Source organism: Megalops cyprinoides, chromosome 1 (genome assembly GCF_013368585.1).
Source record: "Megalops cyprinoides isolate fMegCyp1 chromosome 1, fMegCyp1.pri, whole genome shotgun sequence".
Taxonomy (NCBI): domain Eukaryota; kingdom Metazoa; phylum Chordata; class Actinopteri; order Elopiformes; family Megalopidae; genus Megalops; species Megalops cyprinoides.
Window position 1 is genome coordinate 40,489,041 of NC_050583.1, and position 13,068 is coordinate 40,502,108.

Consider the following 13,068-nt stretch of genomic DNA (forward strand, 5'->3'; position numbering starts at 1 on the left):
GCAGCCTCTGTAAAAGGCCTCACTATTTAAACTGCCAGGACCATTTAAAATGATGGATACTTAATTTGGTGGTTGTCTGTTAATCCAAGTCTGTCTATTTGTTATGTGAAATAACATTCTACCCCCTGAACCTATTGTCCTGTCTTACAGGGAACAACACCTGCCATTCATTGGTTGCTTTTTTAACTCTAAAAGGAGCCTGTCTGTCCAAGGTTTACTTTCTCTGAACACTTTCTGTTCAGCAACCACTGTGTTTTCAAATGGACAGCGCCTGGCACTAGTCAAGGTTTCATTTCAACAATTGTGTGTAACTACCTCACAACTTTTTTCATTCGTTCACTTTGAGTTGTAACATGCCTACACAAGATGGACTTGTCAAACCTAGCCAATAAAATCCATTGTTTTTGAGTTGTATCACTCTAATGGTTGCATTTGCCAAGAGGCAATAATATTAGGAAAGTATAATGAAAACATAACCACAGATGTGTTCGTTAAATGGTCAAGACACATGTGTGATGAATGTACAGTGAATTCAAAGAATGTTGTAAATTGTGATGTACTTTAAGTTAAACACATTTTTTGTTCGTTTTTATGTATTTTGTTCATTTCATGCTGTCTAAATATTACTATTTTCAGCAGTTTCACTACCATCACTTAATTAATTAGTGTGACATGCACAGATATATTAGTATTTATTTTGTAAAACTGTTTGCATTGTTGTAAGGTGTTATGCATATTTGTTCATATGAAAAACATAGCTTGTTGCCATCTTACAAAACAGTGACGGGTAAAGTTTGGTCATGACGGATTAAATCCTGCCCATCATTTGTACATGTGAATGTTTCTGTGAGCAGAAAGCCTTATCTGATCCTTAGATCTTACCAGCTGGTCTTTTCCTTTCAACCCTCTGCTCGTGAATGGCTGTGGCCCAGCTCTACATAAAGCACCAGCTCAGAACTGGAAAGGCAGAAATGGTTCAGATTAAAAGCCATGGACCTTAATGCCACCTGGACTAGGAGTGGACATCTGTGTCATAGTCAACTGAAACCTAATCAGTAGCTGGAACATACAGTCTGTCCAAACATTACATTTCAGTTTAGTCATTTAGTGAAGTTCTTATCCAGAGTGACCTATAAAGACAGAGTACAAATGCATCTATAATGTCACAAAAAATGGCACATACTGATCATAATGAACCACATTCGAACATACATCAGTGCGTCACACAGTGTTGTAATAACTAGTGCCTCCGGAAAGAAGCAGCCTGCTTTTGGTTGGTAATATTATGTTCCTTGTAGGTTTGCTTGTATGACAGAGAGAGTTGTCCCATCTGCTGTAATTACCAGCATATGAGAAATAAATAAGACCCATTTCAAAAACCCTCGCAGGCTTTCCAAGAGTGGACTGACCCTTCTCTTCCCTGTGCATCTGGTTTAAAGTTCAGTAGGAGCAGATTTTAATGAACATACTGATCCAGTGAAGATGATCTTATTTAACCTGCAGCTGGCCTTCTGTGTGCTCACTCTCTCTCTCTTGTTTGTATGGCACATATCATTAACATAGGACAGGTTTTTACATCTGAAGTGTAGATAGAGGAATGTTGTAAGCATATAATACATAGCATTTGTGCATCTGTGTGAAACTAAAGGAGGCAAATTATCCAATGGCAATCTCTCTCTCTCTTTCTCCCTTTCATTCTCTCTCTCTCTCTCTCTCTCTCTCTCTCTCTCTCTCTCTCTCTCTCTCTGTTTCCCCTGCTTGGGAGAAGAAAGGGGCCAAGGAGTTTGCGGATCAGAACATGCTGAGGGCCCAGCGATCCCGGCGGCGACGCAGACAGCCACGGCCCCCCAGCTCCAGCTGCGCCGGGTCGTCCTCTGCTGGGGACAGCAAGGAGGGCGACAGTGATCACGAGACCACAAGCTCCTCAGGTGACCACAACCACATCACCTTCCAAATCCACTCATCCTAGCACGCATCTGTGCGAATAAATCCAAAATCGCATCCAGGCCATTAGACACTGGTAAGGAATAGTCATGGCATGCTCAATGTAGCAGCCTGCAATAGCAGATTGCTGCAAATGTAGCAGAAGACACAAAGACTTTGTGTATTTGGAGCATCTCCTTTGACCTCTAAGTGCAAATATCAGTGTGTATGTCTCTGAGCATTGCTCAGGCTTTGTGCGAGACAACACTGCTGTTACATTTGAAATCTTCGCCATGTCAGCTGACATTCTCATGTGCAATTATTCACCCACCTCCAGAATATGAATTCCATTTACCAACTTTTTTAAGTTGGTAATGTGCAGGCATCATTTGAAAGGATTTCACTTTGAAACAATATTGCTTTTTAAGATGCACCTTTCAGTTACATTTCTTGATACATTTCTTTTTTATTCCACATAAACATTTCAAAGAAAATAAGATGAAAAGAAGTGTTTTGAGATTAACACCAGTTCAAAGGGAAATGAAAATGGCTTTGGCCAGAGATGACTCAGCTACAAAAACATTTGCCAGCGTACTTTCCTCCAAACAAAACAACAAACCTGTCCATTGGACATGTCCACAGATAAAGAAAACTGAGCCCTCCTTAACTTTTCCCCTCAGCTCCAGGCACTAATGACAGATGCATTTGAAAAGAGACGGAAACAAGAGCATATCAGATTATGCTGACAGCTGCTTTTCTTCTCCAAAACATAGATAGAGGGGGAGAGCACTCCTCTGTGACCAAGGAGGTGATCATGTAAAAAGCAGATACATGTTTCAGCCACCAGCATTGTGCAATCGCAATGAGCAAGCTTTCCGTCTAGGAGGCCGAGTGACAGCGGGTTGCCGCAGCCCCTGAGCCACTGCCAGCAAGCACCAGGCTCTGCCTTTTGGCAAGAGGGTCAGGAACGCAGACCCAAAAAACAGCCCCCCCGCTGCCCTGCACTGGGGAGAGCGAGTTCTCCGCCTGTGTGCGCAGAGGCTTGCTCCTCCCACCCCTCCTCCATCACAGCCACTTTTCTGCGTCAGAGTTCAAGCACACTGGATGACTCCCCGGCCAGTGCTCTCTCGGGACAGAGCGGATTGAGACAGAGCTGCTCCGATTTGATGACAGCAGCTCTGCAGTCTCCGTCTCTGGCATTTGGATGACTCTCCGTGTTTACTCGCTGTTGTCATTATTTCTCCTCAGGGGGCGGGCGTGGAGGGCGCACCCCCCCTCGTTTCCCCCGGTTCAGAATGATCCCGGCATGCAAACAAGTTAATTCAATTTCTCCCGGCGGTACGAGCAATCGCAGCAGACCTTGTTAATGTGCAAAAGAGGCTAGCTGTCTGGCCAGTCCTGATCAATAGAGGGACGGACAGCTGAGGTGTCTCTCTCTCTCTCTCTCTCTGTCTGTGTTTCAGAGGGGAACTCGCGCTGTCAGACGCCCACCAAGTTGAGGCTGGGCGGGGATGCCACAGAGGAGGCGGAGTCACAGGTCCAGTGGAGCGGAGCCGAGGAGTCCCTCTTCAGGGTGCTGCATGGCACCTATTACAACAACTTCTGCTCTATTGCCCGGCTCATTGGTACCAAGACCTGCAAAGAGGTAAAGCTCTCTTTGCCAAAAAAGTAAACTCGCCTATTTGTGTCCTGTGCACTTACTTGGAGGATTGTCTGATGGCAGATGGATGTGCATATGTACAGGTACGCAGTGCAACACTGTCTGTGCAGGTGCATCCAGGCGCAGAGGACTTGAAATACCCTGTCTTTTCAATTCTGGAGTCATTTGGTAGATGTCACTGGCACAGATGTGTAAATTGGATTAGAAGTACAACGTGTAAATTGCACTGCTTCAAGCCATGCCCTGTCAAAAGTCATCCCGAATGATCAGTCATACAAGTCCCGGGTCTCATAATGACACTCATACGCACTGACATATGCTGGAATTGTGGGTCTGCTGTGTCATCTAAAGGGGTATGCACACAGCTGCTGAAAACCACCCACAGGCCTGAGAAAAAAACAAGGAGGAATGACACCACAGCAGTTTAGAGAGGGAAAAAACAATCAGGGTGTTGCTCCAGAGAGTCCCTTTGTGTTCTTGTACGGTGTTATCCAATACCCTGCTTACGTGTGGTGGTTCTCTCTTTTTATTTTTTCTCAAAAAGTTTCTGGTTTCATTGACTGGAAATGCTGAAACAAGCTTCAATGCAATGTCCATGTTTTTATTATTTATTTTTAAGAGATTGTGCCAAATCCATTCTTGGCAGAGAGTCTTCTGGTCGGAAGAGAGGAGAGGGTAGGGGGAGTTGCGCAGTGTAATTGCACGGTTTAATGCTTTGTGCAGTTCTGGTTTGCTGTGTTAGAGTGACACCCAACGGCAGGGCCTGTGACTTCACTCTCGGCCCAGCTGCCTGTAGTCTCTGGGAGGACAATGGAGGACTGATGTTGTTGTGCATCTCACCTGTGAACTATGTGACACCAAGGGAGCAGTGCCCATCCAGGGGAGCCTTGAAACTTGTATTCAACATCCGTTCATATGCCTATATAAGCAGCTGCTTATTAAAGCCTTGCTTGTGGGTACCTGCAGCTCTCTGGTAACTAGTCAAATTCCCCAACCTTCTTGCCTTTTCACTACTACAGAAATCCACTTGCACCTCTTCGTAGACATAAAGTGGTCTTCGATGGACAGTAGGTCATTTTGTACCAAAAAAGGGAGGGCACCTAGTTCTGAGAGACCTGGGCCAATTACCATAATTGCGCCTGAGTCAGGGAAGGGTGGGGAGGGGAATGTCACCCTGTGGCTGTTTTAGCATGTGTTTCTGCTGTGTAATGAGTTATGCTGACATCCATCTGAGGGAACAGGCTTGCTTTTGGTGAATGACTTCCTTCCTTTGAGGCGGGAACTGTTTTAGTGAGCCTGGCTTCTGTCTTCCCAGGTGTACGACTTTGCGGTGAAAGAGGTCCTCATCCACCGTGTGCCTCTGGAGGACGGAGCCATTTCCCCACAGAAGAAGAAGAGGAAGCACAGGCAAGCTGCTGGTGCAGACGCGTCTAGGACAGTAACCAAGCACCACGTCAGAGAAACAAAGATGCAAATTGCGGACTCTTTCTTGTTTGTGGCCTATTTCTCAAGTAAAAATAACCGAACGTATTTCGATTCTGCTTTGAAATCAAAGCTCCAAGAAGGGTGTTTTAACCAGCTTAGAAGAGCAAGAAGTTAGAAAGTGAAAATTTGGATAAAAATGTAAATGACAGAGTTGTTTTGTGGCCTTTTCAGGTTGTGGGCAAAGATTCAGCTCAAAAAAGGTAAGTTTCTATTTGAAATGTTGTTCTGATATGTAAACATGAGCCCTGCAGGTGTATATCCCACAGAACTGCATATTTCATTCCAGCAGATCCTCATTCTGTTTACAGCTGAACCTCTCACTCTTAGCTTTATCCGATTTTATGTTTTTCCCCCTTCAGACAATTCATCCAATCAGGTGTACAACTACCAGCCATGTGACCACCCTGACCATCCATGTGACAGCTCTTGCCCCTGTGTGATGACACAAAATTTCTGTGAGAAGTTCTGCCAGTGCGACCAGGAGTGTAAGTCTCCCTCAGCAGGACCCTCTGCTTTCCACCTGGCATCCCATCCTGTGCCCCTTCCCCTCTGTGCTGATCCTCAGCATCTGAGCACTTAGGCCTTCGTCAGAGTTGTGCTAGGACTGCAAATATGCATCACAGATGAGCTGATTCGTCTTTACATACTGTAACACCATGAGAGCCACGAAGATGCCATTAATGAGATACTCAGAGTGATGCCTTTATTGAGAGTAACGTGTAAAATATTCAGAGGCCATCAGCCAACCGTGCAGCCTCAAAAGACACAGAGCTGTCCCTCTGTCCTTGCAGACAGACTGTAATCCTCGGAGGACAGTTGATCATCATTGATCATGATTGATTGTGCCACTGCTTGAACCAGGTATGAGGGAGATGGAGGTGGAAGATTCATCGAGACTGTGAGGTGGTTTGACATTGTGGTCGGAGCTGAAAGAATGGACTTAAGTCTGCACTAGTCGCAGACTTTACCATAACTGGGGATAGCTGCTCACTCTGACCCAGATCAGGATATTAATAAGGTCCAATTTTTTGTGTGCGCATGGGCAGATTTCCAAACCCTGTGCTCTTTTTGAAGACAAAGTTTCTTTTGTAGGACTGATGGAGCTTAGTGGTTTTTCAGGTTGGATCCATTAATGTGATTGAGGAAGAATGATTCGGCATTCACAGTACAGTACAGTACAAAATAATGGCCAGTGTGCAAAACCTTGTTGTCTGATATTGTAATGAATACATTCTCTGTTTTTAAAATGTGAATGGATGTTATGGTATGTACCTAAAATGAGATGCATTCAAATTCAGTGTAAGAGATGTAAGAATTCCATGCCCCAGTTTGTTTGAACAAGCAGAACATCTCATACAATAAATCTGTTTGGGCTCACACACTTATAACAGGATTGAATCACACTTACTTTTACCAGCACATTGTAATTTCTTCACTAATAAGACTGTTCTGCGCAACCAGTGATCTTGCCCAAGGCATTACAGCAATTATGTCACCTGTGCTTGTGATTGTTCATGGTAAAGATCTGAAATGCAGTACTCATGGCTTTCCAGTAGGGGGAGTTAACTCAAAGTAGTGATAAATATGCTGAGCAACAGACCAGAGAATTCTTGGCTTTTAATCTTGGGTGGGACACTGCAGCTCTACCCTTGAGCAAAGCACTTTGATGATACTGTTCCTGTGAAAACACAGCTGCATAAATAGTTTCCCAAGTATCTACAAAGTGCAGGAATGGAAGACCTGTCAGTTGGCTGGGGGCATGTGCCAATGAAATAAACATAAAAGACAGGGTGTTTTTCAAGCTTTTTACATAACTTTTACATACCTAGTCACCAATGAAATAGAGCAAGCAGCCACATGCCCATAGTGCAGCCATTCAAACATCTCTCTGTTCCTGTCCTGGCAAGGTTGCCTATTTCTGACTTCAACCCTCACCGTCACCTCCTCTGACTAACCATGTGCATGCCCCGATTCCCGCCCAGGTCAGAACCGCTTCCCAGGCTGCCGGTGCAAGACCCAGTGCAACACCAAGCAATGTCCGTGCTATCTGGCGGTGCGAGAGTGCGACCCGGACCTGTGCATGACCTGCGGTGCTGCTGAGCACTGGGACAGTAAGAGCCTATCCTGCAGGAACTGCAGCATCCAGAGGGGCCTAAAGAAGGTAGGTGTCACGGCTCAGGCAAGGACTCAGTCGCAGACCACAGCAGCGTCGGGTTCCCGGCGAATTTATTAAATCCACAGGCAAGATCGCAAACGGAAAGCAAGCAGGGTCAAAACCAGAAAGGCAGTCCCTGGGCAAATCCAGGTTCAGGAAACGGAAGCAGGCAGGGTCAAACACCAGGCAGGCAGAAATATCGGGTGATCAGGGCAAAGCGGCAGGCAGGAATCAGGTCGATAATAGGCAGGTCGAAAAACAGGAAACAGCACACAGATGAGAAACGGTGGGGACGAAACAGGCGGAATACACACTGCTACGAACTAGCAACAGGACAGGGATACGCAGGGAAGATATAGGGCAGGGCTGACAAGGGGATGGGAAGCAGGTGTGCAGGAAATCAGGTGGGTGGAGACCGGGCGGGGAGCGGGGCAGGGCTAGAACACAAGGAAAACAAAAGCACATGGACAGGGAAAAACAAAAACACAACAGCTAGGGGGCGGGAGCACTGACAGTAGGGGCAGACTATGGGAGGGCTGGGGGTAGAAAGGCACAGCCATGGCATCCCATGGGAACCTGTATCTGTTGTGACAGGGATGAGGTGCCACAATACAACATGTGGAGTTGCACAGCTAAGATTTCATTTTTTGAGGGAGGGAGGGGGTACGAATCTTATGCTTTTGCATTTGAGCCTCAGCATACCAAATTGAAAGTGAACAAGCTGAGCTAGACTAAAGTCGAAAAAGGTAAAGCTCCTAAAGAACATAAAAATTTGAGAAGGCTGTGAGTTGCAGTGCAGTGATTCTGTCACCGAGGAGGACTCGGTGCCTTGTCACACCTCCTTGTCTAACAGCTTTGCACAAGACTCCATGTCCCTTCTGATTTGTCCATGACCTGTTCCCAGCACCTCCTCTTGGCACCCTCAGATGTGGCTGGATGGGGAACTTTCATCAAGGAGTCCGTGCAGAAGAATGAGTTTATCTCCGAGTACTGCGGAGAGGCAAGTGCCATCAGACAGTACCAAGTTCATACAGGCTCTGTTGCTTTCCCCCAGGCAGACATGCTGAATGGACTGCAGCAAGGCTTATGAGCTTTGGCCTTGCAGGAACCAATCCAGCAGGTTTTCCAGGTCTCTAATAATCACACATTCTCTAAAATGGGGTACAGAGTTAAATAGGCAGTCCTCCAAGACGGGGGCTGAGAGGTGAAGCGCAGGATCTCTGTCCTGTAGGGTGCTGTGTCTGAATGAGACCAGAGAAGACAGACTAAACGGTGTCCATCTCCCTTCAGCTCATCTCCCAGGATGAAGCTGACCGGCGTGGCAGGATCTATGACAAGTACATGTCTAGCTTCCTCTTCAACCTGAACAACGGTACTGAGTCCACACGTCTGGTCATATCAGCTGCATTCAACACCCTTTTTCCTCATATACTGTAACCAAAGGTCTTACAAAGCAGAAAGGAAGAATACATTTTGCGGCTCTTTTTAAAATAGCTCTTTCATCATTTCTGGTCCAGTGTGATGTCTCTTGAGTGGCTTGGTTCTGAGAACATTTTATGCCATGAGGTGACATTTGATATGTGTGCATAGCAGATTGCAGAATACTTGGAACCATGTGACAGGCATGTTAACATATTGACTGGTCAACATTCTAGTCAGTGAGTCATAGGACTTTCATTTCCCTATACATGTTAATAAGGGCCATATTCCAAAAGAGCCCTGTTGAGAGCAGTGCAGGACCATGTAATTGCACAGCTGCTGTATATACTCTGCACTGAGGCAGTAAAACGGTGCTCTCTGCCAACAGATTTTGTTGTGGATGCAACCCGAAAAGGAAACAAAATCCGGTTTGCAAACCATTCTGTGAATCCCAACTGTTACGCTAAAGGTAAGACGTTATGCTTGCAAGTTTGGAGAAGAGATTTGTCATATATCATGTGTCGGAACTGAAGTTGTTGACTCATGCTGTCGCTGTAGTGGTGATGGTGAATGGAGACCACAGGATAGGGATTTTTGCCAAAAGGGCCATCCAGCAGGGGGAGGAGCTCTTCTTTGACTACAGGTGAGAGACTGTGGATTGCCGTATTCTGGAATTTCATCCTTCAGCTTTTAAGGACATATCATGTACGAGGGAAATAATGCAACATTATGAATACAATTTTAAACTGGAGAATTTCAGCTCTGAAATCTTACATCAAGAGAAAGAACAGGATGTCAGTGACTACATGCAAAAAAGCATTGCTTACTCAGTAGACATACTGTGTTTGGGCAGTCTTGAATTTGATGCGATAATATTTATAAACCAGTGTGTGCGTATGGCACTGTGCTCCAGGTACAGCCAGGCTGATGCCCTGAAGTACGTGGGAATTGAGAGGGAGATTGACATCATGTAACCTGCACTGCCACTGCCCCACCTGCTAGAGACAGTACTGCACTTTCCCACAGAGCTGCATGGGGTTTGGGTGACAAGGACCACTTCTACCCAGGATGGCCCCATGACATCACACATCCTTTTCCTCTGTCCGCAATCCATTCTGTGTGCTGTTTTAGGTCCGTCTCTACAGACAGTAGTCTATGCCAATGAAGCTTACAGCTCCAGTTCAAACAATAATACATAGTGGATTTAATATATTAATCACGCTTATGTTTTTGGTCTGAACAGTACGTTGAATATCAGTAATTTCAGGCAAGGCTTTTGTGTTTGCTTTAATACTAAGATATGTATATTCTGGAAAATTCCTGACTTCTTCGAAAGCTAAACTAAGTAATAGCGAAACGCAAAAGTTGTTGAAATATCCAACCCATACTACGAATTTATTTTTGGCTTTGAAATGTGTACTGCTATTCATATCCATGAAGGTGCACAGTACCTTATAGGAAGTATATCCTGACAATAGGTTTGTTCACATAGCAGTTTTAAAACTACAGCGCTTATCTCTGTTTTCTTAGCTTCTGGCTATTTAATGTAGTGCAGGACAAAGGGGACAGCTGAAGCTGCTATCTGTCTTTATGAGCTCCTTTTGGGTTCTTTTGCAAAATTGACATTCATGTCCTGTAAAAGGCAACAGTACGAAACCGACCAAATGAATGTGAGCTTTCCATGGGGGAAAAAGGTAGGAAACATGACTGATCTGGACCAATGTGTCATTCAAACAACACTTTTAAAAGCACGTGCATGAAGCATGGATGCAGAAGAACCACACTATACTGGTTTATCAGCCTTCCTTACTGTGATCTGTTGTGTGATCCCACCTGGTGATTTGTAGTGTGCCAGCTATATGAGAAACCTGGGAGACTGAGTTTCCCTGATGGAGGGATCGGCTGGTGGGATATTGGGACATTCTCATGAAGAGGTTAACCAAATTGCCATATTGGTTGTGCAATACCTCAGCCAGGCCATTTTTGAAATACTCCAATATAGATAGATAAAAGCTGAGAGGTTGTAAGGAGGATTCATGTGATGCAAGTGAGGAAAGGAATATTATTAGGCTTAAATAACAATCTCAGCATTGGATTTTGTGCCAATGAATTCTTATGATGAATATGTTTTTTTCATGATTATTCATGACTATACATGTATGAGCCTTGTGTTTTTTCCTAGGAGGAAAAAAACTTGTGCCAGTAAAAATGACTGGTTTTCTTCCCCGTTGAAACCAAAAGTGTATGTGCCAATTAACAGAAAATGCACAACAGACAGTTGTTTTTTTTTTTTCATTGTTTGGTTTCATTTCATGGTTTCATTTGCACTCACGTTTCTTTAGCTGGCCGGAAATTGTCAGCACATGACTCAACATTACTGGTGCTGACCCTACACATAAGAGAAGTGTGTGTGTGTGTTGCTATTGGCAAAACAATGTAATAATCAAAAACCAAAAAATTGCCGTATTCTGTTGAAATGCGTGCTTGCATGTTCTTTAGAGCATGTACATTTCAGTCCCTCCTGTATTGTTTTTGCTGGGGCCCTCCAAGTGAGTCAGGACAAATGTTACCTGTTTACCATGTAACCTTATTTTACTTAAAACATATACTCAAGTATCTCTTACCTGCTTGGCAATAGGTGGTCTGTTTAACAAAATAATGAGCACACCTTGAAGCTTACCTTAAGGTCAGTTAAATACAGGAGGAGGCCATAAAGAATAAACGCTACTAGATGTTTCTAAAGTGTATTTATTATTTAAACGTATGCTTGAATTATGAACTGTCTAAAGAGGTATCAAATTCAAAACAGTTGAAAAAAATGTTCTTATGGTAAATATGTCTGGTGATGAGAATTGGCTTGTTCAGTTACACAAAATTGAGGTGCCTGTGCTGTATTACTAAATATGACACATCATCTTATATTTGTACAGTTTAATTATCTGAGCAACACCCTGCAGTAATTGGAAACACGTTCAGTTCATTTTCTAGCTCTGTCATTAGAAACAGTTTTTCCATTCTCAGAAATAGAAGAAGCCACTATAAAGGATTCCTATGTCCTGTCTTGGTCCATTATCCAGGTATGATTTCATGTCATAACATTTGAACCATAAACATTGATTTAAGATTTTGAATGAACTTGCATATGTAAAATTTAAGATGAGATGCTGCAGCAGCTTAGTGAAGCAGGCGAGGATCAAAGCATCTGTCATTGAATCCTTGGTCAAAACATGTTACTAATGAAAAAGGGCTTTTGTAGTGAAATCTAACCTTGAACCTTCTGCAAGAAGAGAGATGGCTTAAGAAAGGTAGATGCACTATGTAATCCAAAGTGGGAATTGACACTGTAATTTGCTTTTAGAGTTCTAAAAAAATGAAGTCATATTTTTGTTTGTACGTCCTTGCTTTATTATTTGTTTTTTGGCGAATCCGTACCAAGTGAAGAATTCTTTTCTGAAGTCAGCTGGATTTCAGATCAGTGACAACAGCTTGCAGTATACCCCAACACATGCTTCTTTGTCAGCATTGGAACGATGTAAGACAGCTGCAATGTAACGTGATTCGCTGTAACTTATTTGTAACTCTTGTACTCATTAAAATGGCAGCATTTAATCTTGTGGGTCTCCTTCCTGACCATTTCAGTAAAGGTAGGGCACACAGATATTCATCCAAACAATTCTTTATTGCCATCAGCACTAGAGTCTTTCATAGTATGAAACAAGTTATAAGAATAATCATGTCAGTGTATGTTGTGTTCTGTTTTGCAGGCAAACAGTATTATGGGAAAATTTAAGGTTAGTTGTCGGTTAGATAGCCCTATAAATAATGTGTAAAAACATACACATTGTATGTCAGAAATCATTTAACTGACTGATACTTTTGCAAATAAATCACTCTTAAATGGTCCCATTTTCAAAATATTAGTTGTGTGCAATATCTTTGGTTAAGAAAGTAACTAAGCATCATATCCATGTCCCATGAGTTTAGTTTTTGTTGCTAGCAACACATGAACCCATGCCAAACAAAGACAACCTGGAAAGTGGTGAAAAAAACCCATAAGTTATAGTGAGGGACAAAAGAGAAAAAACAAATAATAATATGTAAAGTAGTTGCTCGTCTCCAAATTATTCATATTATAAAGGCTTCTATGTGGACTGAGCAACTGTGCTATGTAACATGTTCTTATTTAGGACTAAATATCTCCCGCAAAGTGCAATACACATATAGTGGAGGCATATCAATCAGAGAACAGTTGAGAACATGCAACACACACTCAAAGCATAATATGCCCGGAGCAACACATAGGAGGTAAAAGTGGATGGCAAATACAAAATCCCTGTTCAAAATCGACGATATCAACATCCACTCAGTGAAAATAGGTACTACATAAAGAAGTACGTTGTAATGGAAAGCTTAAGTGTTATTTGTG

The 13,068-nt window shown here is 43.4% G+C and overlaps 1 protein-coding gene across 4 annotated transcripts in view; it reads left to right on the forward strand.

Moving 5' to 3' along the window:
• ezh1 (enhancer of zeste 1 polycomb repressive complex 2 subunit) overlaps nt 1-12,240 on the forward strand; it is a 29,432-nt gene extending 17,192 nt beyond the window's left edge. For all 4 annotated transcript variants that reach the window (XM_036523386.1, XM_036523403.1, XM_036523396.1 and 1 more), the window contains 11 exons: nt 1,769-1,928; nt 3,387-3,568; nt 4,899-4,990; nt 5,240-5,268; nt 5,428-5,553; nt 7,051-7,229; nt 8,128-8,223; nt 8,514-8,595; nt 9,031-9,111; nt 9,201-9,285; nt 9,556-12,240. In XM_036523386.1, coding sequence (XP_036379279.1) covers nt 1,769-1,928; nt 3,387-3,568; nt 4,899-4,990; nt 5,240-5,268; nt 5,428-5,553; nt 7,051-7,229; nt 8,128-8,223; nt 8,514-8,595; nt 9,031-9,111; nt 9,201-9,285; nt 9,556-9,616 — 1,173 coding nt within the window. In that variant the 3' untranslated portion in view covers nt 9,617-12,240. The remainder of the gene's footprint in view (nt 1-1,768; nt 1,929-3,386; nt 3,569-4,898; nt 4,991-5,239; nt 5,269-5,427; nt 5,554-7,050; nt 7,230-8,127; nt 8,224-8,513; nt 8,596-9,030; nt 9,112-9,200; nt 9,286-9,555) is intronic.
• The last annotated feature ends 828 nt before the right edge of the window (nt 12,241-13,068 follow it).